The 27,940-nt window shown below is 52.1% G+C and overlaps 1 protein-coding gene across 1 annotated transcript; it reads left to right on the top strand.

Annotated features, from left to right (window-relative positions):
* On the top strand, positions 1-27,473 carry LOC308355044 (spermatogenesis-associated protein 31E1-like; the record flags this gene model as incomplete). Its single annotated transcript, XM_080822948.1, has 5 exons — positions 1-43; positions 2,128-2,188; positions 2,441-3,593; positions 4,107-6,590; positions 27,129-27,473. The coding sequence occupies 5 exons, from the start codon at positions 1-3 to the stop codon at positions 27,471-27,473; spliced, it is 4,086 nt and encodes a 1,361-aa protein (XP_080679074.1).
* Between the last annotated feature and the right edge of the window lie 467 nt (positions 27,474-27,940).

The following is a 27,940-nucleotide window of genomic DNA, read 5'->3' as shown; positions in this document are numbered from 1 at the left end:
ATGACGACGCTCCGAGGACTACCCTACCACGGCTATCCTGACGGCTCTCCCTGACTAACGGCTCTCCCTGACTAGTGGCTCTCCCTGAGTAGCTCCTCCTCCTCCTCCTCCTCCTCCCCCTACCCTCCCCACCCAGCCTCACAAACTGACCTGTATAGAGGTGGCCGAGCCCGGCCCACACACAGGCAACCAATGGGACTTCAGCCCACCACAGCAAATATATGCGTGCCCCACTGATTGGCCGTCTCCATCCGGCCTGGCCCGCCCCTACATCCGGGGCCTGCAACTAAGTTCCAGGCCCCTGCACTTAGCTTTGTAAATTTTGAATAATCATTAATTTTCTAAGTCCCTTTAGCTGAAGTTAGTGAAGGTTAATTGAAACAAAACATCTTAAGATGTTTTCAAAATGCACATGGCTAAAGAAGCACAAAAGAAATTTGAGTTTCTTTTGCACTAGGGTGATGCAAGGCAAGAACATATGATGTGGGGAGACTGGAGCTGCAGACAGAGGACAAAAGTTCCTGGGATTAACCAAAATTTCAAGGACAACTCCAGATTTTTAAAAGCTATGAAACTGATGGAGCACAACTGGAGAGCTCAAGGGGAACAGGTATTCTCTGAGCTCCACGCAGGATGAAAGGCAAATTGACGAAGGGTCTGTCTCTAGCACGGTGAGCGGGTAGGAGTGTCAGGCCTGGGAGGGTGGAGGGGTGACAGAGCTCCAGGGCTGGCGGTGGAGAGGGGATGTGGTCCGGCTACCTGCGTCCCTTACCTGTCCTCAAGGGCCCTTTGTGACCAGACCACAGCTCTGTGATGTGGGCGTGGGGCTTGTGTCTGCACATACACACCCAGGGCTCAGTTGCCTGAGGGCAGCAGTGCGATCGGTCACTGACTCTCAGGGCTCGGTTACCTGAGGGCAGCAGTGCGATTGGACACTAACTCTTTTCCGAGGGAAGAGATGGAGAACTATCTCTTCCCTCAGGAATTCCTTACTGATGGTTGGCTGAGCCCCAGTCCCACTATCTTGGCAGTTAATGGCATCCTTGCCTTTATATGTGGACTGGGGCTCGTCGCCTTCTTATTTTCCTATTTCCAGCCTGATCCATCCTCACCACCAGGCAAGAGACACAGGAAGAGCAGGAAGGTAAGGAACCCTCGGCCCAGACCCAGCAGAGTGTAATCCTATCATCTTTTCTATTATTCTTTCCACTTTTCCGAGTCACTGGGGAGACTCCTGAAGTAGGAAAGACTAGAACGGGTATTCTCAGGAGAGAGTAGACCACCATTCATCCAGGACAAGCCAGACCAGGCAAGGGTTAGAGGGACACGAGGATTTCTCCCCGAAGATCTTGGGCCGGAGTCCAGGTGTGGTGGAGGGGCCCAGGACAGCATCCCAAGCACAGTGGCCAGTGGCCGAGGACCAGAGGTTAAGAGCTGCCTCTCTAGCGGAGGTCAGGCCCCTGAGCACTGGGTCACCTGCTGCTGGGGTGGGGGTCCGAGCCTCCCCGTGTTCTCTTCTATCTCAGTACCAACCGGAGCCATGGGGAAGGAGCAACAGAGGTAAGAAAAATCACACCCTGAAAGGTGAGCATCTGCCACTCACCCCCGCGTGCCCCAGTTACACTGTGCCCCCCGCTCTGAAGGCCCAGCCCCACTGTCTCCAGGACACCAGAGCCCGAGCCCATCCCTCAGGAAACAGAGCCCTGGGTGGGGGTTGGGGGCTCCGAGGAGGGAGAGCGAAACCGGAGGCTTCCCAGATTCTGCGCCAGAAGGAAGCCCTGAGGGGCTGGAAACCAGTATGGCTCAGCAGGGGCCCCAGGGCCTGGACTGGGGGCGGGACCTCCCACTCCCACTGTGGACAAGCTGTTCAACTGTTCAACTGTGCTCAGATTCCTCTGGAGGCTTCCTCCCCCAGCAAGGTCATGAACGGGGAAGCCCTTTGGAAGAGACAAAGCCATCCCCATCATGAATCCTGTCATCACCGTGCGGGCATGTGGCCTTGGACAGTGCTGTTTGGGGCTCCCGAGTCCAATCCCCCAAAGGTCTCCCCTAAGGGGACATTGTACCCAGCCTCCCGTAAGATCCCTGGACCCCGCCTTCTGCTGTGACCCGGTCTCCTGTTTCCAGGCTTCAGAGAATTTCTGAAGAACCTCCAAGAGGTTCAGGACCTGTTCTCCCTTCTGGAAAGGTAAAGAATCTGCCGCCTTCTCCCCTGGGTGGGCCCCCCCGAGTCTATGGTGGGACCCCTGGGCTGCAGGGAACAGCCTCTGGGGCTGTTCGGAGTGGGGCTGGGAGGAGCCGTGGGGACAGACTGTGACCAAAGCCCCGGGCTGAGGGACAGCAGGAGCATTGTGATGTGGGTGTGGGGCGTGGAGGGCCGTGGAGACGGCTCGCGGCCCCAACTGCTACAGCGGCCGCTCACGCCTCCTGTCTCCCACAGCCACCTGGAGAGGCTCTCTGACCAGGGGGGCTTTCACCACTTCTTACATCAAGCAGCCCCTGCGCAGGTGTGCCGAGTGGTGCCAGCTGGAGCCCGTCAGCCATGCAGGGAGCCTGTGGAAGATACTGCTCCCGCTGTGGCCCCATCACCTGCCCTAACTCCACTGACGGGGTTCCCTCGGCCTCTGGCCTCCACCCTGCCAGCAGGACGCATGACCTCCTCCTTTTCTGTTTGTCCACGCTCCTCCCTGAGTACTTCCTGGCTGGCAAAGCCTTTCCTCCCCCCGGATGGCTTTTCACACCAGCCCCTTGCTCTTCCCCCTTCCCCGCCATGTGTCCCTCCTTCGGAGGCCTCCCCTGGGCCTCTGACAGCCTCCTTGGCCCCAGAGCGGCCGGACTCTCCTTTGACTCTCCCTCAGTGTGACTCAAGGACACCCCCGCCGTGCCCCATCCCACAGAGCTCGGCTCCGCACACGCCTTGGTCCGCTGACAGGTCAGCGTCTCCTGTCCCAGCCGTCTCGGGCCTGGGCCGCTCACGCAGCCCCATTTCGGCCCTGTCCTGGTGGCGGGCGGCGGCCAATGCCTGGAACCTGTCCACCTCCACACGCCTGGAGTCCCATCAAGCGCCTCTGTCCCACGACCCACCAGGGGCCTTGTTCTGGGGAGACGCCGCACGCAGACAGAAGGAGACGAGGATCCCCCCTTCCACCAACCCGGACGTCCAGAAGCTTCTGGAGATACTCATGGCCAGGAGAAAAGAGCTGAAGTTTTGGAGGGAGAAGGAAAAGAAAGAAAGGTCAAAATACCAGCTGACTTCTTTCGGGAGAGCGTTCAAGTCTCCAGGTGACGGGCAGGACACCATGGGCTGCCCATCCTTCTGGAGCATGAGGGGCAAAGCAAAACAGCTACTCGGTCCTGAGAAGCCCCCACATCCCAAGATTCCAAGGGACAATTTGGAGCAGAAATGCAGCCAGCTCTTCTGGGGTCTCCCCTTTCTGCACAGCGAGTCCCTGGTGGCCACTGTCAGGGTGACCGATCCCCCACTGGAGTTCCCCTCTGTCATATTCAATGAGCGCTCTCATGCCTTGCCACTCCAGATGCAGGGCAACGTGGCTCCACGCCTCTCCCTGACCCAGGACTTACATGACCCTTCGGTCTGGCCCAAATCCTTGACCCAGAGATTGTCCCAGTCCCTGCCCCTGCCTCTGGCTCAGCCCCAGCCCCAGGCCCTGCCTCTGACTCAGCCCGAGCCCCTCCCTCTGGATCAGCCCCTGCCCCAGCCCCTGCCTCTGACCCAGCCCAAGCACCTCCCTCTGACTCAGCCCCAGCCCCTCCCTCTGGATCAGCCCCTACCCCAGCCCCTGCCTCTGACCCAGCCCAAGCACCTCCCTCTGACTCAGCCCCAGCCCCTCCCTCTGGATCAGCCCCTGCCCCAGCCCCTGCCTCTGACCCAGCCCAAGCACCTCCCTCTGACTCAGCCCCAGCCCCTCCCTCTGGATCAGCCCCTGCCCCAGCCCCTGCCTCTGACTCAGCCCAAGCACCTCCCTCTGACTCAGCCTCAGCCCCTCCCTCTGGATCAGCCCCAGCTCCCACCTCTAACTCAGCCCCAGACCCAGGCATGCCTTGCACCCTCTGTCCCAGTGGGACCCCCTTCTCTGCCACCCGAGATGGGGAGCTGCAAGGTGTCTTGCCCTGTAGCCCAGAAGACACCGTCTTACGTGTCAACTGCTGTTCAAAACCTGGAAGGTCGCTTTCTGGAGAAGCAACTAGAAAGCGGCAAGGTACCCCCTGTGGTGAAACGATCTCAGAAAGTCTTTAGCCCAGGTCCTCGCGACCTTCAGCAGGGTGGCCAGGCCCCCGAGGGCCATGGGTCAGGCTCTGTCCTTCCTGGAGAATTGATCGACTCTGAGCTCTGGGAGCAACCGGATTGGCACCTTTGGGAGAGGCTCATGAAGCAAGGAAGGGGCCCGCCCTGTAGGATCCAGCTATCCCTGAAGATACAGCCTCACCAAGAGTTCCAGAAGGTGCCCCAGGCACACAGCTGGCACAGTCCCACGCCCGAGTCTGAGTCTACAGATGGAAGCTGCCAGGCCACACAGAAGACTGGGTCCAGGTACCCAGGAAAAAGACTGGGCAAGGATTCAAGGTCCAGTGCAGGGTGGATCCAGAAAGACCCACACAGGGGCACAACGAGCGCTCCAGGGAAGGCTCCAGGAAGAAATCGTGAGGAGTCAGACACAGACCTGAAGCCCTCCACAAGCAGCACAGACGAGAAGCGTCCAGAGAACGACCTGAGAGCCCATTTCAGGAAGTTGGAGCAGTTCAGAGAGGGCCAGATGCCTTTCGATGTTCATCCTCCCAGGCTCGCTGCCCACGCCTGGGACCTTCCCGGTAAGCCAAGCCCTCATGGGAAACCTGGAAAGTCAGCGCGTTCCAAGTGTTGGGAACCCTCCCACGATTTCTCCATCCTTAGTCCATATGCTAAGCGGATGCTAGAAGCACACATCATAAGGCTCAGGGTGAAGCACCGGTGGGGCCTCCCCCTCAAGGCTCTCAAGACCATAAACCTCTTCAAGTTGAAGAAGGGCTTCCTCCTCTCCCAGTCCTTCCCATCCCACTCAGCCACCTGCATATCCAAGGCCGGCACGGGCACCAAGTTCGTGGGAAATCCTCCTCAGCCCTACCAAGGAGAGGTGATGAAAGAGTCTTACCCCACCTGGGGGGGTCCCCTCGGTGCTCCCCAGCCTACGTGTGAGGAAATCCAGCAGGCTCTGGAAGGGACCTCACCTGGCGGTGGTCCTCCGGCTGGACAGGGGACCAGGCAACCTTCTCGGACCTTCACATACAGCTTTGTGGGCAGAATCTGGCACGGTGAGACTGCCTCGAGGACTCTTATGAACAGCACCTTGGAGTCAAGTCCAAGTCCGGCAACGGCCACGAAGGAGCCAAGGAGGGCGAACGGGGGTCGGGCCTCAAGGGATGTGACCGTGCTAGAGCTCAACGTAGAGCCCCAGGATTTGAGTGCCGAAGAGCCCGGGGAGGCGGGGGAGGTCAAGGAGGCCCCTGCCTGGGGAGTCACCTTAGGACCCCGTATGCTGGCCAACAACCAAGGCTTCTGTGACAAGCTGAGACGATCAGGGTCTTCAGGGAAAAGCGACAGCCCCCTGCAGCCTACAAAGTTGGTCGCCCGAGACCCCGAAGAGCTACGCCTTGAGGCACGGCGCAAGGGATCGGAGCCCCGGAAGTTGATGGAGTCAGAGAACCGGCCTCGTGATGCCACCCCCACCGTGCTCCTTCAAGACTGTGAGACTGGGGTCCTCCTCCAAGACTGTGCGACTAAGAGTCTCCTCCAAGAATGTCAGTCCAACGTGTTCCTTGCTGCCGACATCTTGGCTTCTCAGGGATGTCTGTCTGGCTCCCAGAGCGGGTCCAGTGAAGACACATCTACTTCCCAGGTGCTGCATGGCCAAAGATCCCGTGGCCAGAGCCCCCACAGGCAGCCGGGACCCTTGGGACTGCGGCACCCATGTAAGAGCCTGAGCAGGTCACGTGTCCCCCCCGAGGAGAGAGAGAGCTCCGGGAGGTCCCCCTCGAGAGAGCCTGCCAAGGAATTGTCAGACATGAAGGTCCTCCAGAGCAGTGAGGTGAGCCGTCCCGTCCAGAGCAAGAAGTCAGCAGAGGCCTCGGGAAGCAAGGCCTGTGAGAACCTGCTGAAGAAGGAGGAGGCGCCCCGGGAGAACCACCTCGGGGGAAGGATGACGCACCTGCTCCAGTGGTTCCTTCCCAGTGGAGGCAAAGGCCTGGAAGATTCCCTTCAGAAGGGCAAGCCTCCGTCATCCCAGGGCCGGGGACAAGTCATGGGCAGGTCAGCCACGGACAGAGCTTCTGCCGAGGCTCAGGTGGTCGTGACGGCTGTGGCGCGGGTCCTGGAGGAGGAAATGGTGCCTCACCAGGGACTCAGGGTCCCGGAGGTCAGCTGGTGCAAAAAGGATCTCCAGGCTTCGGCAGACCCCAGTGTCTGCTACCACAGGGTCCTCTCCTACCAAGAGCAGAGGAGAGTGATGAGGGAGACAGCCAGTCCACAGGGCACCCCCAGGGGCCACAACTATGCCAACAAGACCGAGTGGATCGGGTGGCCCTTCCCCACCAGGGTGCCAGAGTGCCCAAGCAGACCCTGCCAGTACGGGTCCCCGGTGCCGGGCTCTTCAGGCCGCACCCTGCAGCCCCACTGCCCCAGGCACTGCCTCCTTCAAAGACACATCCCGCCTGGCCAGCCACTGGGTTCTTCCCACGCCTTTCCCGGGAGGACAACTTTCCTCCAAGAAAAAACGCAAACAGTGCGGGGAAAAACTTTTTTTTCCTCACATTAGCACATCTTCTATGGACTAATGGCTCTTCTGTGCCACAATTACTTTGCTTCCCCAAAATAAATGTGTGTGTGTGTGTGTGTTTTTCCCCCTCACAAGTGGTGCTGGCCTCTGTGTGTGCCCTGCTGCGGTGGGAGGGAAGGATGAGGGTCCGCTCTCCCGGAGGACGTGCTATGGCTTCCGGAACGAATGGGACCTTGGACAACGGGTTATCTTGGGGTCCACGCCCGCCCCCTTCCTCCCTCTCCTTCTGTTTCCGCGACAAGGTGAACAAGACCCAGACCGGGACCTCACTCTGCCCATCCTCTCCTACTTTCCCTCCACCTGGGTCTTGTGTGGCTTTAGGGAGGGTTTGCCGAGGCAGAAATCCCGCTCAGGCTTCAGGAAGACAGAATCCTAGGTGAGAGTAGGGCCTGCAGTTGGGAGACACAAGGCTGGCCCTGAGGTCAGAGGTGAGAAATCCGGCCCCCCCGCCAAGTCTCCTGCAGGGAATAGAGGATGGCCACCCCAGGAGCCACCCCAGGGAATCCCATCTTAGCTCCGTGTTCCCCTCTTCTCACACTCGGAGCAGCAAGGGACAAACTCGCTCCCGGCGCTGAGGGTGTATGGGGGGGTGCCACAGAGACCCCCAGGGACAAGCGTGCCCAGCCCCAGGGCACTGAAGGAGCCTGCTCACCAGCACCCCCTTCCCCTTCTGGGGGATGGAGGGGGTGTGGCTGTGGGTGGGGGGGGTCCCTGCGCTTAGGGTGGGAGGCCAGGAAGGAGGCCAAGTGACAGGGTGTGCCCATGCCTGGTGTGACGACTGAAAACCTTTGGTGCCCCACTGCCACCCAAGGGCCCAGAGGGGAGAGTTAGAGGCCCTAGGACTGTCCCTGCAGGGTCTGCGCCCCACTCCAGCTGCCAATCCCAGGGGTAGGGGTTGGAGGGAGTGGGGTGGGGGTTGCACAGAAGCCACCTGAGCTCCCACACAGATGGCCAGGTGCCCAGAGGCAGCAAGGCCTTCAGGCAGAGAAGTTAACTTCTGCACAATTTGGTAAGCTTGTAGGACTGGGGGCCCCGGACAGACTTGTGGTCTGTGACCTTTTTGTACACGTGTGGCCCAAGGACGGCTCCCAGGGGACTGGTGGGGACTCAGAGGCCAAGGGACTGACCTGGCTCCCAGTCTTGGTTACCCAGAGCCCGGAGGGGCAGGAGGCCCTCAGATGGGGCTTCTCCTACCCCGGCTGGAAGGGACGTGTCCAGAAGGAGGGTGGAGTCTAGGACGGCCCCCCACGCGTGTCCCGCTCCCAGCCCAGCATTGTCTTCCGAGGCTCTGACGGAGACCCACACAGAGACCCTACCCAGAGACCTCTGACGGAGACCCACACACAGACTCCACAGAGACCCCTCAGCACGACCCTACACAGAGATCTCTGTCAGAGACTCACAGGGGCAGGGTTTAGGTTTCTGCTTATCATGTTACCATTACTTATTCTCATCCACGTTGTAGACGGCAAGGCCTTCTCAGAAACACCCGGAGACCAAGCCCATCCTATACTGAGAGACGCCCGGCAGCTGTTGCTGTTGGGCTGTGAGGAACACCATGGCAGGGGCCATGAACGCCCCGGTGCGAACGGGGGAGTGGGGAGGGCGCCCTGAGGGCAGGCATCCCGCACTGCCGACTCCTATCCACTTACTGACGGGAGGTTTTATCTACACATACTCCTCGGCTTTCCTACCAAAGAGGACTACTGAGTCATGGAAACACCAAGTAGGAATTCTCAGGGGAAACGCCAAGAAAGAAACATCGAGACTAGGGTGCTGAGTGACTGTCTGTCTTAAGTCAATCCTTCATCTGTCTCATGACTTCAACTACCCTATCAGCACGCGGAGGGTTCGGACGGATGGGCTCAGAAGCCCCACAAACTTCGACTAAAAGAAAGACCCCATGACAAGATTTCACCAATGCTCAGGAGCTTAAAGGACAGCAGAGAGAGCCAAGATTCCACATCAGAAGAAGTCAGGGACATCTGGAGGAGGAAGGTACAGCTTAGCCCCTCACAGCCCTGCTTCACATGGAAAGGAAGGCAGAAAATTCTGACCCTCCTTCCCATAAGCATCGAAAGACCATCCTTCCTTCATTCAAAATGGACCACCCCCCAAAAACAAACGAACGAAAACATAACAAACAAACAAAACATATCAACCAAATATTTAAAGAAGAGACAAAACCAATCCTCTTAAACATTTCCAGAAATATGAAGAGGAGAGAGAACTCCCTGACTCATTCAATGAGGCCTGCATTACTCCATAATCCTGGAGATTATGAAAAAAAAAAAAAAAACAACTTCAAGAAAAAACAACTACCAGCCAACATCTCTGATTAAGACCAGTGCAAGAATGGTCAACAAAATACTCGCAAACTGAATTTGGTAGCATATGAAAAGGATTGTGCACCTTTACCAAGTGGGATTAATTCCTGGAATGCAAGAATGTGTCAATATACAAGAAAAAATCAGTGTCATAGGTCATATTATGAAAGGAAGGTAAGTCACATGATCATCTCAAGTGATGCTGAAAAAGCACTTGACCACATTCAGCACGTTTTCATGATAAAAGCACTCAACAGACTAGAAATAGAAGAAACTATGTCAACATAATAAGAGCCATATAGGAAAAACCCACAGTGAGCATCATACCCCACAGGGAAAGTTTACAAGCTTTCCCTCTAAGATCATGAAGGATTCAGGGTGCCAGATTTTGTCACTTCTACTAAGCCTAATACTGGAAGTACAAGCCAGCACCATTAGGCTTGAAAGGGAATCCAAATTGGAAAGAAATAAATAAAATTATCTCTGTTTGCAGATGGCATGATCTTATATGTAGTAAACCCTAAAGATTCCAGGAATACAACAACACTTTTAGAACTAATTAATGATAGTTGATCAAAATCAACATACAGAAATCTGCTGCAATTCAATACCCCAGCAATGAATAATTTAAAAAGGAAACTAAGAAAACAATTTCATGTATAACAGCATCAAAAAGAATAAAATACATTGGAATAATCCTAACCAAGAGGTAGTAGAGTTGTACACTGGAAACTATGAAATGCTGCTGAAAGAAATGAAAGAATACACTTATAACTGGAAGGCCATACCATGTTCATGGTTTGGAAAACTTGAAATATTTAAGATGTTAATGCTTCGCAATGTGATCCATAAATAATTTTCAACATAGGTGCCAGGATTACTCAACAGGGAAAGGACAGTTTTCCAACAACCAAGTCTAGGGAAATTGGATAATAGTATGCAAAGGAATAAAAATGGACCTTCACCTTATACCGTACACAAAAATTAACTCAAAATGAATCAAAGTCCTCAGCATAAGACCTGGGGCGATAAAAATTCTTAGGGAAGAAAAACAGGACAAAAGCTTTAACACATGATTTCTTGGATAGGACACTAAAAGCACAGACAACATAAGGTAAAATAGATGAACTCAAATACATCAAAATTTGTCTCACAACTTTCAAAATTCTTCTTTCCCCTAATGCCTCTGTACCAGGTTCTCTTCTCCCTTTTTCAAGGCCGCCCACCCGCCCGCCCACGCACCCTCCCTCCCTTCCTCCCCTGCAGTACCTTTTTGTTCTTTGTATTCCTTCCTCCCTCCCCCTCTTTCCTTCTTTCGTTCTGTTCTGGTAGTCCCCATACAGCCCTTCAGGACTTTTTCGCCTAGTGTTCCGTGACTCATTCTGTCTGTAGAAGACCCAGGAGCTCACGGCGATACGTTCCCTATCAGAAAGGATGAAGGGATACCCGCACGGGGGCATCTCAAAGGTCTGCTTCTCTGCAAGTCAACGGGAGGCTTCAGGGTCATGAACCCTGGCCTTCCACACCACAGCTGGACATGGGCTACGCTAAGCATTCCCCACACTCTCCTGTCTTCCAAGACCCCGAGCATACGGGCTGTCCCACCAGAAATCGGAAGAGTTTCATTTCTCGGCTGAAATGGGCCTCAAGGCGAGCCACCACCCGAGTGTCTGGAAAAGTCACTGCCTTCAACACGACTCACAGGTATATAGTCTTTGAAACGGAAACATCGAAAATTGAAGCAGCAGTTGACGTGGGTGTGAGGCTACCGTGTAGAGAGATCTATCTGAATTCGGGAAAGGCACACGGCACCCGACTACAAGCGGCTTGCAGAGGTAGACGCAGAGACCGTTCCTGAAGGAACGGGCTGCAATGCGTACGTTGAGGCGGGAAGGGAGGGACATGAGGGAGCAATCCTTCCACAGCCCCTCCTGTTCTGGCCATGAGCAGAGGGTTCACACTGCCCAGGAACCCGGCCAATGCTGGGGCCCAGGAGGGAGATGTCTCACGTCCCTCACCTCGCTCCATGTGTGTCGCGTCCGGGGAAGACACACCTTGTATTTACTGACAATGTGGAAGAGCCTTCAGCCACGTGTCCCCGGTGCCAAGGACATCAGGGCTCGTGCATCCTGGATCGCACCACACACCTCTCCCCAGGGTGGGAGAGCCTTGACTCGGGGCTCTCCCCTCAGGAGGCACGAGAGAACTCACCCTTCCGAGGAAAGGAGACATGACACGCATGGGGCAAACAATTGCAGGGCAGTGCTCACCTCGGTACACAGCAAGACCACCGGAGAGGCCCTTTAGGGAGGGAACGAAGGTGGGAGACCCTTCCTTCGGAGAGCTCTGCTCTCATTCACGCCCAGCACCTCCCACGGGGTAGAAGCCATGTGGTGGGACTGCTGCACGAGAGCTCGCAGCAACACGCATCCCTTCGAGGCCATGGGCACGTTCCCGCAGACAGAAACTGGTTGAATGCCACCTTCGGGGGAAAGCATTTAGTCCAGACACACCCTGAGCCAGCATCCGAGGATCCACACCAGCGGGAACCCCGACCGATGCGGTCAACGGGGGAGAGCCGTTCGATACAGCTCTCACGTTTGGAGACACCCGACAACTCAGAGCAGAGGAACCTGGGTCTGTCATCACTGGGCTCCCGCCTGGACCCAGAGCGCCCACCTTTCTCACCACCACAGAGACCACACAGGGGAGACACCGTGTCTCCCGTCACGGAGGTAGAGCCTTCTGCCAGAAGTGGGCCCCTTCCCAACACCACAGAACTCACACGGGGAGAACCACGAGTGCTGTAGCCTGGTGGGAGAAGCTTCAACTGGGGCTCGGGCCTGAGCTCCCGCTACCATCTCAGAGTGCGCGTCATCCCTCCCACGGGAGCGAAGGCGCAGGCACCTCCCGGGACCCCCTGCGTCATCGCTGCGCCTGAATGCCGGTGAGATCCATGTGGGAATCCCATTCCTCACGGAGCCAACACGGGAAGGCCCTGGGAGGATTCCCACACAAGAAAATCCTCCCGGTGTGATGAGGAAAGGAATGGGCTCAGGTATCCCTTCTTCCTTAGCCAGCAACGACACCCTCACGCCGAGGAATCCCTGATCCCAGCGCAACGCGGGGAAACCCTTCCCCGGACACTCCCATCCGAAAATCACTGGGCAAAGACCTCCCAAGGAATTTCTTAGGGTGGCGCTGAGATACAAACTCAGACGGTGCAAACACATACAACTGGGTCCCGTGCTGAGGGATGCACAATGCGCTATTCCAGTAACCAATCGCTAGAAATCAAGCACATCTGCTCCGATCCATCAGTACTTGCACAAAGGCCAGGATCCCCGAACAGGCGTGGGAGGGGGGGGTCTCACAACCGTGCACACTGTGCCAAGTAAGAACGGGGGACTTTTCCTTTACGAGCTCTCACAACTGACACGGGTGCTGTCTCTTGGTAGGAAGTGGGATCCCAGGAAGAAACACTGCCTGGGATCCATGAGAACATCAACTGGAGGGTGAACTCAGAATCTCAGAGCACGAGGTGCTCGACGTCCGTTCACAAAAACACTGACCTATCGATGTATGTAGATCGCAAGGATGAATGGCCACAAGATTCATCAAACACATGGCTTGGGATCTACCTCTCATGTGTCCTTAATTCTACTAATATTATCCTCATAAATTAGAAACGACTTACAAATTAATTTCTTACTTAGAAATACTTGTATTCCTTTACTTATTTGAGATCAAGAGAGCTAGGGAGGGATCAAGAATAGTTGGGAGTCAGCTGGGGGGAAGAGGGAGAGGAAGCAGGCCTCCCACTGAGAAGGGTACCCAATGCAGGGCCTGATCCCCCAGGATCCAGGGATCCTGACCTTAGTCAAAGGCAGATGCTTAACCAACTGTGTCACCCAGGGGCTTGCAAATTAATTTTATCTTTTACAGAGGTGCTGTTTTGGAAGAACTGTGTGTATCAGGACAGGAATAAAACTGTACTGTTCAGAGTCAGGCAGTGAGCGCTACCTCCCCCTCTGAGAGGATATGGTAGCCAACTGCTTTTCTCTACCACCAAAAATAGTTACTTATCTCTTGGCCTGAGAAGGTGTAAGACCACTGCCGATATGGAAATAGTCCTTAATTTAGAAGATTATAGAACAGGACGGGGTATGTACACTGCCTTCCATAAACACAAAGCACATCCAGGAATGCCTGTAGGGTTCTTTTAGTTAAGGGACCAACTCTTGATTTTGGCTCAGGTCCTGATCTCAGGGTTGTCAGATCGAGCCCGTGACATGTGTCATGCTCTGCACAGCATGTGGAGCCTGCTTAAGGGTCTCTCTCTCCCTCAGTCCCTCCACTTCCAAATCTGGCTACCAGGAATTCCATGATGTCTATGCCAGACGAAAGGAGGAACGTGTAGGACAAAACGTGACCCAGACGTCAATCACCACTGGCAACTAGTGACAAGAGACTAAATAAACTTCCCGCTGCTCCCAAAACCAAAGAGAAGACTTGCAGAAACCCTATTACAACTGCATTTCACATGACCATCTTAGCGATGCTTACTTCTCCTAGAATCTTCATATTAGAAACATGTTCTCACTCATCTACCCTGATTCTTCAGTGATACGGAATTCTTACAGGAATGGGCATACACTCTACCTCCCCATGTCTTCTCTACTCTATGTGAGTGACCTTCTTACTGACTCTCTTGATTTTGGCTGAGGTGATGATCTCAGTGTTGTGAGATCGAGCCCTGTGTCATGCTCTGCAAAATATGTAGAGCCTACCCAGTGTCTACCTCTCTCTCTCCCACCTCCCCCTCTTACAAAAAACAAAAAAAAAAAAAAAAAAAGCACGTCCACTCAGAGATCCATTTGTAAAGATGCCCAATATTCTTTAGTTTACTGGCCCTAAAAAGAATGTGTTGGCAGAAAACACTATTTTGGAGAGACTTTCTATTTATAAGATAACCCTGCAGTAACTCAGGATTCTGCTAACAGACGCAACCTGGAGTTAAGATGTTTTGTATGGGGCAGGGACCTGCAGAACCTTCTCCATATGTGCCACCAAGTAATTTTCCCCAAGCAGCAAACTCTAGACATTCTGGTTAAGGGTACATCTCCAATTTAATCAACAATAAGAGGGCATCTTTCCCTCTGGAAGAAAGACAGAAGCCAGCAAAAAAGACACCCAAGTCAAGGCCTGAACCTCAACTCAGGCGGAAGGTTCCAAACCAAGACAACTTACTACTGTGATGTACATCCACCAGGGAGACGGCAGGGGTCACACTCCTGTACATGTTGCACTTGAATCTGCACTGAAGAGACAGAGGCCAGACCCTTTGGATGCTGCCCATGAGGCCATGTCCTCTGAGCCCTGAGGCACCACCTGTAAAAACAAGGAGAGCATTTAGTTGAGGTCTCAGGACCCGCACTCGGGAAGACACAATGTCACCCAAAACTGAAAGCGTGCCCCTCCCTTCCAGCAGAGAGCACAAGCTCAAAGATGCCCAAACCACAGGGCCCCGCGATCTGTGAAAGACAGCATTGCTGCTGGCAGACCTTCAAATCATACACACATGGTCAATTTGCTACCGGGAGTTCCTTGATATCTTTGCCAGACCCAAGCAGGAGGATATGGGCCAGGAGATGGCCCAGAGGTCCATCACCATGTGCAACTAGTGATAGGAGTCTAAATAAAGTTCCTGCTGCTCCCAGAACCAAAACAGAAAATCTGCATAAACCCTATTTCAACTGCATTTTGCATGACCGTCCTAGAGATGCTTACTTCTCCTGGAATCGTCTTTCACCTTTGACATGGTTCTCATTCACCTACTCCGTCACTACAATGACACACAACTCCCATAGGAGATATGCATCTACTCTACCTCCTCAATGTCTTTTCTACTCTACGTGAGTGACTCTGTTAGTCTTGCTTCCTTTCTTTTTTCACAACTCTATTTGGCTGAAAGGAGCCTCCGGTCTTTCCTTTCTAAGACATACCACTCATGGACCCTGGAACTCAAAAAAGAGAATTAAAAAAAGCAACAACTAATCACCACCCAATATGAATATAACCTACACCTTGGAGATTGAAGTTGTTTCACTCCTGACCAGAGATTATGCTACTGACCCAAAGGGCAAGCCCTCCAACAACCAGCTTCTAGAGGATTCTGGGCCGATTTGGGGTATAGTTATGATAGGATTTTCCCAATCAGGAAACACTGCCAGCCTCCAAAGTGAGGTCCCCAAACCGGATTGTGAACTAAATAGATTCAGAGCTTCACGGGACCCATTGGAGGCACAGAAACACCTGGTGGTGGTGGCAGCGGATGCCAGTCCACATGGGTGATGGATTTCAGTTCAATGGATTTGGGATGGTTTCTTAGATGCAAGAAGGCAGCCACAAGCACACTTGGTTTCTTAGCATCTATTCTAACTAAGCCTGGCAGGCATAGTGACGGACTGTTCCATACAGATTTTGAAACCCTGCTGTGCTGAAACTTTTCATGAGGAATCTCTAGAGTGAACTTTCAGTAGTGCGTCCAGGCCAAAGCCAAGCGCAATACTCCCATCAGACTTGACTGCGATACCTGTCGATTTGGGTGGATTCCTCTTCTCAAGGTCCCCCAAATATCCTGAGGTTCCCATACCTTCCAACAAGTAACATTCCCTACTCATCTGACAAGGCTCCTCGGCACTGCGTCATCGAGGTGGGAAGCCGCTATTGCCAAGGGGCTCCACAAAGTCACCCTTAATTCCTGAAAATTGTCTGGTCGTTATCCGAGTCTATACACGTTACTCTCAAATTGGACATTTCACTCAATCTCTTGGTAAAATAACCAACGTTTCCAGCGGTGTCCTGTTACAAGAAAAAGGCGCTTGTGCTGAACTTACGCCAATAATCCTAAGTACCTTGGAAGAAAGAATTCTCCCTGAGAGTTCCTGAATGATGGAGGGTTCAGGGAGGGAGAGAAGTTAAATGCTCCCATTTGTTCACACAGAAATGTTTCATCACATTTCTGTAGATCATGGATATTTTCAGATACAGTTTCCCTCGATCTGGAAGAAGAAACATTAAAGAACCAGCAAGGTTTCAAACAAGAGTCACAAAGGTAGACTCACGATCCTCAGCTCACTCAGTCCCCGCTTATTAATTCTTGTTTGGCTTGAATGCAGCTTTTCCATGAGTTCTGCAAATCCGTACCCAGGTGAGTTTGAGAATTTTCACAATCAGACACTAAGACCCCACAAGATACATCACCGTGTACAGTCACAGGCATTTAATGGCAAAGTAGGGAGGAAGGACCTGCGGACACACGCTTAATGAGATGTATTTTCACCAAACACAGAAGGCAAGACATCACCATGGAAGCAGAGAGGCCACAAGACCTGCATCCTGGTCGCCAGGGCATGGCGTGTCCATGAGTTTCCACATCTCCAAGCCAAACACGCTCATGTCTTCTGAGCTAAGGGTTCTGCTTCTAGAATTTTCTCCCAAGGCAAAAACCAGAGGGGTTGTAAAGGATTTGCAGCGGCGTTTATGGAGGCTTCCAGGATGATGGTGAAGCCCTGCAGCTCACCGCCTTGCCCCAGGCCCACAAACCTGTTCAGTGCCCCCTTTGCATCCACCATGGTCAGGCAGGTCTAGCCCTTCCTACCCCGGTTGCACAGCACACCCTCTCCTGGTGTCCACCAGGCCGCTCGGCCTCTGTGTTCCATGTCCTCGATGGATCTCTTTGGAAGAAGGTAACCCACATAGGGGAGGAAGGAGCAAATATACTCCTTCCCACCCTTTCTCCCTCCTGGCACCCATCCAAGGTTTGTGCAGGGGGAACAGAGCTGCAGAGACGTGCAGATGGGGCTCTTCTTCTGTGGCGCTTCCAAGAATCCCCTTGCACAGATCCTAAGCCTTAGCGCTTAGCAGACTATTTTGGTCTCTACCCCCACTGCCCACCCCAGCCACGGGGCAGCATTCCACCTGCCAGCCTCCTCAGAAAGAACTCCCGCCCCCTAGCTAGCTGCCCTCCGTCCAACGCCCAGGTGCTGACCTAGCCATTCGAAAGGAGACTGGATGAGGAGACACCCCCACCGCACCCAGGTGCCTGAGTGCGCACTGCGCCACACCACACCGTCTACTTCAGGGTTGTGGTGATGGCAGACTTCCCGCTGTGTGCTTTTTGCCCTGAGACATGCCAACCCTCCAGTGCAGCACAGAGCAGAGCCGGGCTTCAGCCCCCCGGCGACCTGGCTGGCTGATGCGGCTGCCTGAGCCTGCCTGCCTCCCTCCCTGGCTCCAGTCCTTCCCTATGAGCATCTGCTGGGCCCTGCGACTCTGGCTCTGCTCCGGTGCCCCGAGCCCTGGGTTGCAGGCTGTCAACAGGCAGTTGAGGAGCCGTAGATTCCAGCTGGCCTGCCCTGCGCTCCCCTCAACCCAACCACCGTGGTGACCAACGTGGGCCCAGGTGCCAGTTCGGACTGCAGCCCCCGCCTTCCTGCTCAACCTCAGGGGGCTCCTCAGAAGCAAAGCACATCGGCCCCAAATAACCTGCCCCTTAGCCCCCACCCCACCAGCCGAATAACCCCTAGGGACAGATGTATAGAGAAGCCAACACAATCTACACTCCAGGCACTGTATTTCACTCAGCCTCTCATGGTACGCAGGTGGGTCAGAGGAGGAGTCAGCACAACAGCACAAATCACACTTGAGTAGTGAGCAAATGGGTTTCTCCCAGGGCGGCAACATTTCCAGATACTCTGCAGTAGGCCTGGTTGTCAGCCTACCTGTGCTCCAGTAAAAGCCCTGCTCTGACATTGATGAGCCACAGACCAAGAGCACCTCTGCAGGGAAATGAGCCCAAATGTATCCTGGATCCTTTCATTTTGTTGTTTTGATTTTGCTCCAAAGTCCAGGGAGATAGCTCTGGGGCATGGATGGGGCTCTCCGTTCAAGAGCACAGGAGGTAAATGAGCCCTATGTTCCCCTCAACACCACTCCTGGGATAGGCCGAGTCAAGCTACTAACCGTGTGCTACCCTGTGACCTCAGCAGGGCCAAAGCACAGCCTGCTCCCTGGATGTGGAGAGAACTGGGATGCAGTCCCTGAGCCACACATTCTGAAGCCAGAACTCGAAGGGAACTATGCATGTGGGCTGGTTGTAGCACAGAAACTGACAGGCACCACGCTGCCCTGAAAGCCACACAGGCTCCTGGCAGCCTCAGAGTGGGGGTTCAGTGGCTTCTCTGCATTCCAGATTGCCCCTTCTCTGCCCTGACTCAGACCTAAGCTGGAACCCCTGTGGTCCCTCCAAGGTCAGGTGGCATAAAAAGGGCCTATAGTAGTTGAGGTGGCCCTGGGAAGGGAACCCCCTGAGGCAGATCCCAGGATGAGGCTGGACGGCATATCAGGGGCTCACTGAGATGGGAACCCACAACAGACTGCTGTGGGAACAGGGAACCCAGTGTCTGTGAAGGGTGTCCACATCACTGCCTCAACAGCTGTGTCCCTGGCAAATGACAGAATTTGTCTGTGCCCCATGTCTTTTGTAGAACTGGGCCTCAGAGCACTTTGTCCCCCAGCATTTGGTGAGGATAAACCAAGACAATGAACAATAAGCACTTCACACCAGTGCTTGGAACAGAAGCGGCATCCATGAAGACACATCTCCCTAGGATTGCTTGGTAGGAAACGTGTTTTGGAACACCTGGCTCAGCTGGTCATGTGGTCTTGAACATCAGAGAAAAAGCACCTGGCTTCAGGGAGCGTCCCTCCAACACAGAGACTCAGAGCCACCCTGATCCCAGTTACACAACCTCCTCTCCAGAGACATTCCTGCCTGTCTGGTAAATATCAGGCTGTGTAGACACACTACCCTGCAAGCCCTGCCCCAGGAAGCCGTGGACCCAGCAAGTCTATGGCTCCCAACTGGGCCCAGCTATCCTCCCCATGTCACCAGGACAGTGGGCCTGGGCCTCTGGCCTTACCTCGCTTCTCAGTGGTGATGATGGTGGCCTCTAGGGGCTCCCCCAGCCCTGCCTCATCTTGATCATCAGCCTAAAGATGTATGCTGACTCTGGGGCCAGCTCGGTGGCCGTGAATCGCCTCACCATGACACCCATCTCCACTGTGGTTAATGTGCTGGAGTTGCTGTTGGCCAGGCAGTAGGCCATCTGATACCCTGTGGGTGGGACAGGAGGGCCACGCATCAGTCTCATCACCCCACTCGGACCCCACATTCCCGACACCACCACTCTGCCGTGTTTCCACCACGTCCTTCGTCCTCTGCCAGCATCTGAGAGGAATGGCACAGCCACAGCGGCGGATGGAGCCTCTGAGTGCTGGGCCCCCATGACTCTCGTTCCCCTTCATCCATCCCACCACCCAGATATGGATACAGTTTCATCTTTAGTGATTCAATACTTACATAAAACACCAGTACTCATCATATCAGCAATTTAAAACCTCCCAAAAATCCAAGTTCCAGAACCAGATGCCTTTCATGGTAAATTCTACCATTCAGGGAAGGATTCATACCAGTCCTTTGCCCACTTTTCCAAAAAACAGGAGAGAAAGCTTCTAAATGCACTTGCTGAGGCCAATATTACCCTGATACAAAAATAAACGAGGACACCCCAAGAAAAGAATCTTACAGTCCAATATCCCTGATGACCATAGACGCACAAATGTTCAACAAAATACCAGAAACCCAAGTTCACCAATATGCTGAGAGGATCATATACTATGATCAAGTGGGATCTTGCAGGAATGCAATGATGGTTTACAGGTGCACATCGATCAAAGTGATACAGCACATTAACAAAATAAAGAATAAAAATGATGTGATCATCTTGAGATGCAGGGAAGCATTTGACAAACTTTAATATCCGTTTGCAATCAAAACTCTCAACAGAGTCCATAGACCAGGAACATACCTCAACACCAAAAAGGCCATATATGGTCCACCTGGGTGGCTCAGTGGGTTAAAGCCTCTGCCTTCGGCTCAGGTCATGATCCCAGGGTCCTGGGATCAAGCCCGCCATCAAGCTCTCTGCTCAGCAGGGAGCCTGCTTCCCCCTCTCTCAGCCTCTCTGCCTACTTGTGATCTCTCTCTCTTTCAAATAAATAAATAAAATCTTTTTTAAAAAGGCCGTATGTGACAACCGCACAGATTATGTCACATCCCATACCGAAAAGTTTTAGCTGTTACATTTCCTCTAAGATCGCCGAAGTTAGGAACACTGCCGATCTTTCCTTGCCACTTTTACTGAACACAATATTGAAAATCCAAGGCAGAACAATTATGCAAGAAGATAATCACAAAGCACCAAAACTGGAAAGAAAGAAGTAAAGTGGTCACTGTTTGCAGATGATACAGACTATAAGGAAAACCTCAAAGAAGCCAATGAAAAATTGTTCAAACTATGACTAAATTCAGTAAAGGGAATGGATACAATATCACTACCCCAAAACCTGCTGTGTTTCTATACGCTAAGAACGAATCATCAGAAAATAAATTAGGAAGATCATCCCACCTGAAATTGCATCAAAAAGAATAAAATAGGGGCGCCCGGGTGGCTCAGTGGGTTAAGCCTCTGCTTTCGGCTCAGGTCATGATCTCAGGCTCCTGGGATCGAGCCCCACATCAGGCTCTCTGCTCAGCAGGGAGCCTGCTCCCCCCCTCCCTCTGCCTGCCTCTCTGCCTACTTGGGATCTTTCTCTCTGTCAAATAAATAAATAAAACCTTTAAAAAAAATACCCAGGAATAAACTTCAACAAGAGGTAAAATCTTGTATAATGAAAACTACAAGACAGTAAGGAAAGAAACTGAAGGCAACACACATAAACCGAAAGATATGGCATATTCATGGGTGAGAAGAATCTATAGTGGTAAAATGTCTATACTTCCCTAAACCATCTACATTGCAATTCCTATCAAAATTCTAAGGACACTTTTCACAGAAAGAGAACAAAGGATCTAAAAATTTGTATGATGGCACAAAAGACAGAATACCAGAGCAATCTAGAGAAAGAAGAACCACACTAAAGGCATTGCGCTTGTTCATTTCAGAATAATGACAAAGCTTGAGTAATCAAAACAATCTAGCATTGTCATAAAAACAGACACACACATCACCAGAAGACAGGAGAGAGCCCAGAAGTAAACACATACATCTATGGTCCGGGACCTTATGACAAAGGAGCCAAGAATAAACGAGGGGGAGAAAATAGTCTCTTTCATCAATGGTGCTGGGAACACCGGAGAGCCACATGCAGAAGAACAAAACTGCACCATTCTCTTACACCATACACAAAAACTAACTCAAAATGGGTCAAATACTTGAATATATTCAAGTCCTGGAACTATAAAACTTATGGCAGAAAACGCAGGGTTTGGAAAAGTCCTTGACATAGGTCTTGGTAGTGGTGCTTTTAAGCTTATACCAAAGTAAAAACAAACAAAGAAGCAAAATATGTGCCAACATCAAACTATAAAATGTCCAAACAAAGGAAACCATCAACAAAATAAAATGGTAACCTAAGGTAAAACATTTGTAAATTATACATCCAGTAAGGGGTTAATATTCAAAATATAAAGAATTCATGCAACTCAACAGCAAAACAAAAACAAAACAAAACACACAAAAGCACCAAAAACAACAAAAACTCCACAAGTAATTTAATGTAACAGGAGCAGATCCAAATAGACATTTTCCTAAAGAAGACATACAGATGGTCTACACGTACATGAAAAGATGCTCAACATCACTAATCATCAGGGAAATTCAAATCAAACCAGAATGAGGCACCACTTCACACCTGTCAGAAGGGCCATTATCAAAAACACACAAGAAATAGCAAGTTTTGGTGAAGATGTAGAGTAGAGGAAAACTCTAGCGCACCATTACTAGAAGTACAAATGGGTGCGGCCACTATGGAAAACAATACAAAAGTTCCTCAAAAAAATGAGAAATGGAACACCCAAAGGAGCCAGCGATTCCCTTTCTGAGTATTTATCTGAAGGAAATGAAAACACTAACTCACAAAGGTATATTCAGCCCTGTGTACACTGCAGGATTATTTACAACAGTGAAAATAAAGAAACGACCTAAATGCCATCAGTGGATGAATGAATAAGGAAATTGTGGTCGATAAACACAGTGGAATCCTACTCAGCCATAATAAAGGATGAAATCTTTCGATTTACAACATGGTGGTCCACGAAGGCATTATGCTAAGTAAAACGGGCCAGACAGAAAGGCAAATACTAGAAATCACATGTAGAACCTTCAACAAAACAAAAACAAAAATATGAGCTTACAGACAGAACAGATGGGGGATGGCAGAAGTTTGGGGTTGGAGGTGGGAGAAATGGGTGAAGGGGTCAAAAGGAAAAAAGAAAACAAGCCCAACTATAGCATCTTTTTTTTTTTTCAATTAAGTAATCTGTACCACCAACATGGCTTAAACTCGTAACCCGGAGATTAAGAGTCAGACACTCCATCCACCCAGCCAGCCAGGGTCCTGGAATTGTAGCATCTTCCGATACTCAATGTATGGAGAAAGAGGAAACTAATTGAATCTATAGTATTTTGAGAGCTAGGTATTTTTTGGTAAATGTAAAAATGAAAAAACACATTCTTCAGGGTGACACACTCAGGACTCTATCTAGTTCTAATATTTATCATGTCACTGAGCAAGTAACTTACCTTTTTAATTTTTTATTTGAGAGACAGAGAAGGGGGGGACACAAGCAGGGGGAGGGACAGAGGGAGAGGGAGAAGACGACTCCGCACTGAGCAGGGAGCCTGACCTAGGGTTCGATCCCAGGAACCTGGGATTATGTCCTGAGCCGAAGGCAGAAGCTTCAACGACTGAACCACCCCAGTGCCCCTACTTAACCCCTTTTCCGCCTGTTTGCCCACCTCTGAGGATATTATGAATATTTGCTTTTAGAACAGCTTCTATTTTTAATTTAAGAATAGTTTTTAGAATTGAATGAAATAGAGGTCACTTAGAATAGTACCTATGAGAGTAAGCCCTCAAAAAATGTTTTAAAAAATCTGATTCTTGGGGTACCTGGGTGGCACAGTCAGTTAAGCAGCTGACTCTTGATTTTGTCTCAAATCAAGATCCCAAGCTCCTGGGAGAGAGCCCCGCACCAGGGTCCACACTCAGCGGGGACGCTGCTGGAGGATTCCCTCTCTCCCTCTGACCCTCCCCTCTCTAGCATATGCTTGTGCATGCACTCTCTTTCGGTCTCTACAATAAATAAGTATGTCTTAAAAAATCTTATCCTGAACATTTGGTGGTTGCATAATCCTTTTCATAACTGGGCAGTATCTCCTCGTTTACAAAGCACTTTTATACACATTGTCTTATTGGAGTCAGGATATGGTCCTGGGAGAAGAATTTATTGTGTTTATTTACAGAGGAAAAAAAAGAAAACCGGACTTAGAGCAGGGGTGTGCTTTGTTCATGGCTGCAGAGCTAAGAGATGATCTTCTGATTTTCAGTCCAATGGAGGAGAAAAAGAAAAAATCCAAACACTGTAACAAGAGCCAATGAAGGGCACTACAAATTGCTAATGGAATCAATGCAGTAAGACGATGCAACATTTATAAATACTTACCCACCCAACGGTGGAGCAACTAAATATGTAGAGCATATATGAACAAACCTAAGAGAAGCAATCAGCACAAATACCATAGGGAACTTTAATACCACACACTTATCTCAGTGATACACCATCCAGACAGAAGATCACAACGGAAACATCGGCCTCAGACAACCCGTTACTTAGATGGACTTGACAGATACACACAGAACCCTCCATCCAAAAGCAGCACATGGAATACTTTCCTCTCAAGTACACCTAGAACATTCTCCACCATAGGTCATATATGAGGCCACAAGACGAGTCAATAAACTCCAGAAGCCTAGAATTTTCCCAAATGATGACTGAAATCAAATCAACCATCTTTTCCAACCACAGTGATATAGAACTAGAAATCAATTACAAGAAGAAAACTGGAAATTCATAAACACAGAGACTAAACAACATGCTACTGAACAACCAACTGGGTTCATGGGCAAACCAAAATAGGAACACAGAAATACTCTGAGGCAAATGAAAAAATCATACAATGAAACAAAATTTACTGAATGCAGTAAAACAGGTTCTAAAATGGGGCACCCGATTAGTCGATTAGTCGAGTCGATCAGTCGGTGGAGCTCTGTGACGCCTGATCTTATGGTTTGGAGTTTCAACCTCACGCTGGGCATAGAGCTCACTTTATTTTTTTAAAGATGTCATTTATTTATTTGACACAGAGCGGGAGAGAGAGAGACAGAGGCAGACAGACTGAGCAGAGTAGAAGGAGCAGCAGGCAGTAGAAGAGGGAGAGAATGGCTCCCCGTGCTGACCAGGGAGCTGATGCAGGGCTCCATTCCAGGACCCTAAATCCATGACTTGAGCCAACGGCCAAGAACTAACAGACTGTGCCACACAGGCACCCCTTAGAGCTAACTTTAAAAAAAAAAAAAGTGGTTCTAAGAAGGAAGTGTATACTGATACAGGCCTAACTCAAGAAACAAGAAACATCTCAAATAAGCAACCTAACTTGATACCTCAAGGAAACAGAAAAAGAACAAATAAAGTCCAAAGTTGGTAGAAGAAAGGAACACATCAGAACTGAAATAAATGAAATACAGACTAAAAAGACAACAGAAAGATATTTTAAAAAAACAGATCAACAAAGAGCTGGTTCTTTGAAAAGAACAAAGCTGACAGAGTCTCAGCCAGACTCAAGCTAACAAAAAAGAGGACTCATCATCAGAAATGAAAGAGATGTTCCCTGATACCATAAATATGCAAAGGCTCATAAGAAAGTACTATGAACAATTACACCCCAACAAGCTGGATAATCCAAAAGAAAAGGAGACATTCCCAGAAACATACAACCTGCCAAGACTGAATCCTGAAGAAACAGAAATCCGAACAGACCAATGACCAGTAGGGAGATTAAACAAGAAATCAAAAACTTCCAACAAACAAAAGTCCAGGACCCCATGGTTTCACCAGTGAATTCTATGAATCATACACAGAAAAAAATGAATACCAATCCTTCTCAAACTCTGCCAGAAAAACAAGAGGAAGGAAGGCTCCCCACCTCATTTTATGAGGCCAGCATGGCCCTTATCGAAACCTCCCAAGGTGCCCCAAGAAAGTGACAGACTATTATCTGTGATGAACGTAAACATAAAAATCCTCACCCAAATATCAGCAAACCAAATTCTACAATACAGGAAGAGGTACGAACCCGTAAGATTTATTTCAGGGATGCCACAGTGGTTCAACATCCACAAATCAAACTAATGTGCCGCATTCACAAAACGAAGGGTCGACGTCATAGGACCATCTCAACAGATGCACAAAAAGCATTTGATAGCGTTGCTACCAAATCACTGCCCCCCCCCCCACCTGTGCTTCTGCCACCTGGCTCATCCCCACACCCCGTACCACTGCCACACCACTGTGCCATCCCCCCACTGCCACCCTGCTGCGCCCCACACACCCGCCAAGGTCCCTTCCACCCCCCATTCCCGACAGGCCGCTGCCACCAGCGCTGCCACCCTCCACCCTGCTACTCCACAGCACTGCCTCTTTGTCCCACAACGGCTAACCCTCGCCATAGCCGCCCTGCTGCCCTGCCTGCTGCAACTGATGCCCTGCTGTGCCACCCCCATTGCCCTTACCGCTCCCGTGTGCACCTCCCAGCACTCTGCCACCCTGCTGCGCCACCCTCCAGTGCTTCTACTGCCCTGGTGCCTGTTGTTTCCAACAGCACCACCACTGCTACCGCGGTCACCCTGCTGCTCCCGCCCATCTCCACTGTTCCACCCGGCCCCCAAGCCATGCCGCACCATTGCCACGTACCTGCTGCGCCACTAGTCCCTCCCAACCACATCTGGGCCAATCCCTCCCCGCTTTGCCTCTCTGCTTTGCCTCCACGTCTGCTGTCATCCAACTGCGCTTCCTCAAGTCACTTCCTTCCTCAAGTCACTGCTGCCTCACTGCCCCTCCCCCCGCACCATTTCTTCACTGCATACTGTCCCCTTGCTGCTGCGGCTGTGCAGAGCCACTGCCCTGCCCACACAGCTATGAACCTGATGCTCTTGCCCTGCTGGTCCCACCAAACACCCCTGAACAGCTACCACCTGTTGGCCCCCCTACCCCTGCTCCGGTGCCTCCAGATTCCCTCCCCGCTGACCTGCTGCTGCCGCCCCACTCATCCCAGCCTTCTCGCAATGCTGCCACCACCTGGGTGCCCCTGCCTCGTGACCCTGCAGTCCACAGCACACCCCTCCTACTGTCCACCTTACCACCGCTGCTGCAGCTAAACTTCTGCCCTGTGCCCCAGGCCACTACTGACCTTCACTGTCCAACCCCATTGACATGCATTAAGGCCCTACCCCACCCTTCATGCCCTTCCTGTGCAGTTGCTGTGCCGCTGCCTCCCAGCTGATTCCGTCCCCCCTTCACACGCCACCACTTGCCGGCCACCCCACATGCACCCGTCCAGCCACGCTGTCCCACCCCGCCCACCAGCATGCTCATTACTGTCCTGCTGCCCCACCGCATTGCTGCATCCACCCCTCTCTGCTCTCCCCACACCTTTACCCTGCCGAGTACACCACACCCCCACTACCAATCCTCTGCCCCTCGCCATCACTGCCCCCTTACCGCTACCCTGCTTCTGATCTGCTGCCACCCTGTGTCCCACTCTTGCCCTATACGTCCCGCTGCTTTCCTGGGTCCTGCAGCTGCTGGGCTTTGTAGCCCATCCCTACGCAGGCCTGCCCTATTGACTTGCATGACTGCCCCACTTGCCACGCTGCCCCCTGCTGTTCCTGCCCACCCCTCCCTGCAGCTACCACCTAGCCGCTACCCCTGCCCCCCACTCTGGAGCTTTCCCGATTCCCTACCCCTGTTGCCACGCTGCTGCCGCCCCAAGTGTCCTACTCCACCTTCCCTGCACTGGTACCACCAGGCTGCCCCCACAACATGAGCCGCACCCACCACGCTGCACCCCCGTCCACAGCGCCCCCACTTAAAACCACCATTGCCTCTCAACTGCTGCCCTGGGTCTTCGCTGCTGTTGCTAACAGTGGTGTCGCCCTGTACACATGCATCAAGTCCAGCAAAGCCAAGCCCTTGCTTTGCTGCCTGACGCACCACGCCATGACACTGACATTCCGCTTATACCCAGCTAGTCCTGCCCACCCCCAAGCGACACTACCGCCTAGCTACTAACCCCCCACTCCGATGCTTCCTGGCTGCCAAGCGTGTGGCTGCCCAGCACATCCACCACCCCCCGCGCTGCTACCAGCTTGCTGCCCCCCAAAAATGCACCCCTGCTGCCCTGCTGTGCACCCCACACAGGCCCCCTTACTGCTGCGCTGCCTCTGTCCTATGCCCCCGGCCTCTGCTGGGCTTCGCTGCCTCACCTGGTTGGCATGCACTATGAGCAGGCCCAGCAAGCCAGCCAAGCTGTCTCTGTGCTGCTGCCTCAGGGCTGGTCCCACCCTCCCTACGCTGCCCTGCCGCCTATATTCCACCCACCCCCTCCAGGTGCCACACTGCTGACCCACTCAGATGGCACACAGCTCCCGACCCACGGGCCGCTACCCCTCCCTGTGCCACTACTGACTGGTTGCCCCCTCCCCGACCCTGGTGACCCCAGCTCTCTCCCCCGCTGGTCCCGCCCCCATACCTGAGCG

Source organism: Martes martes (genome assembly GCF_963455335.1).
Source record: "Martes martes genome assembly, chromosome: 14".
Taxonomy (NCBI): domain Eukaryota; kingdom Metazoa; phylum Chordata; class Mammalia; order Carnivora; family Mustelidae; genus Martes; species Martes martes.
The sequence above is the reverse complement of the archived record's forward strand: the minus strand, read 5'-3'. Positions and strand labels throughout refer to the sequence as shown.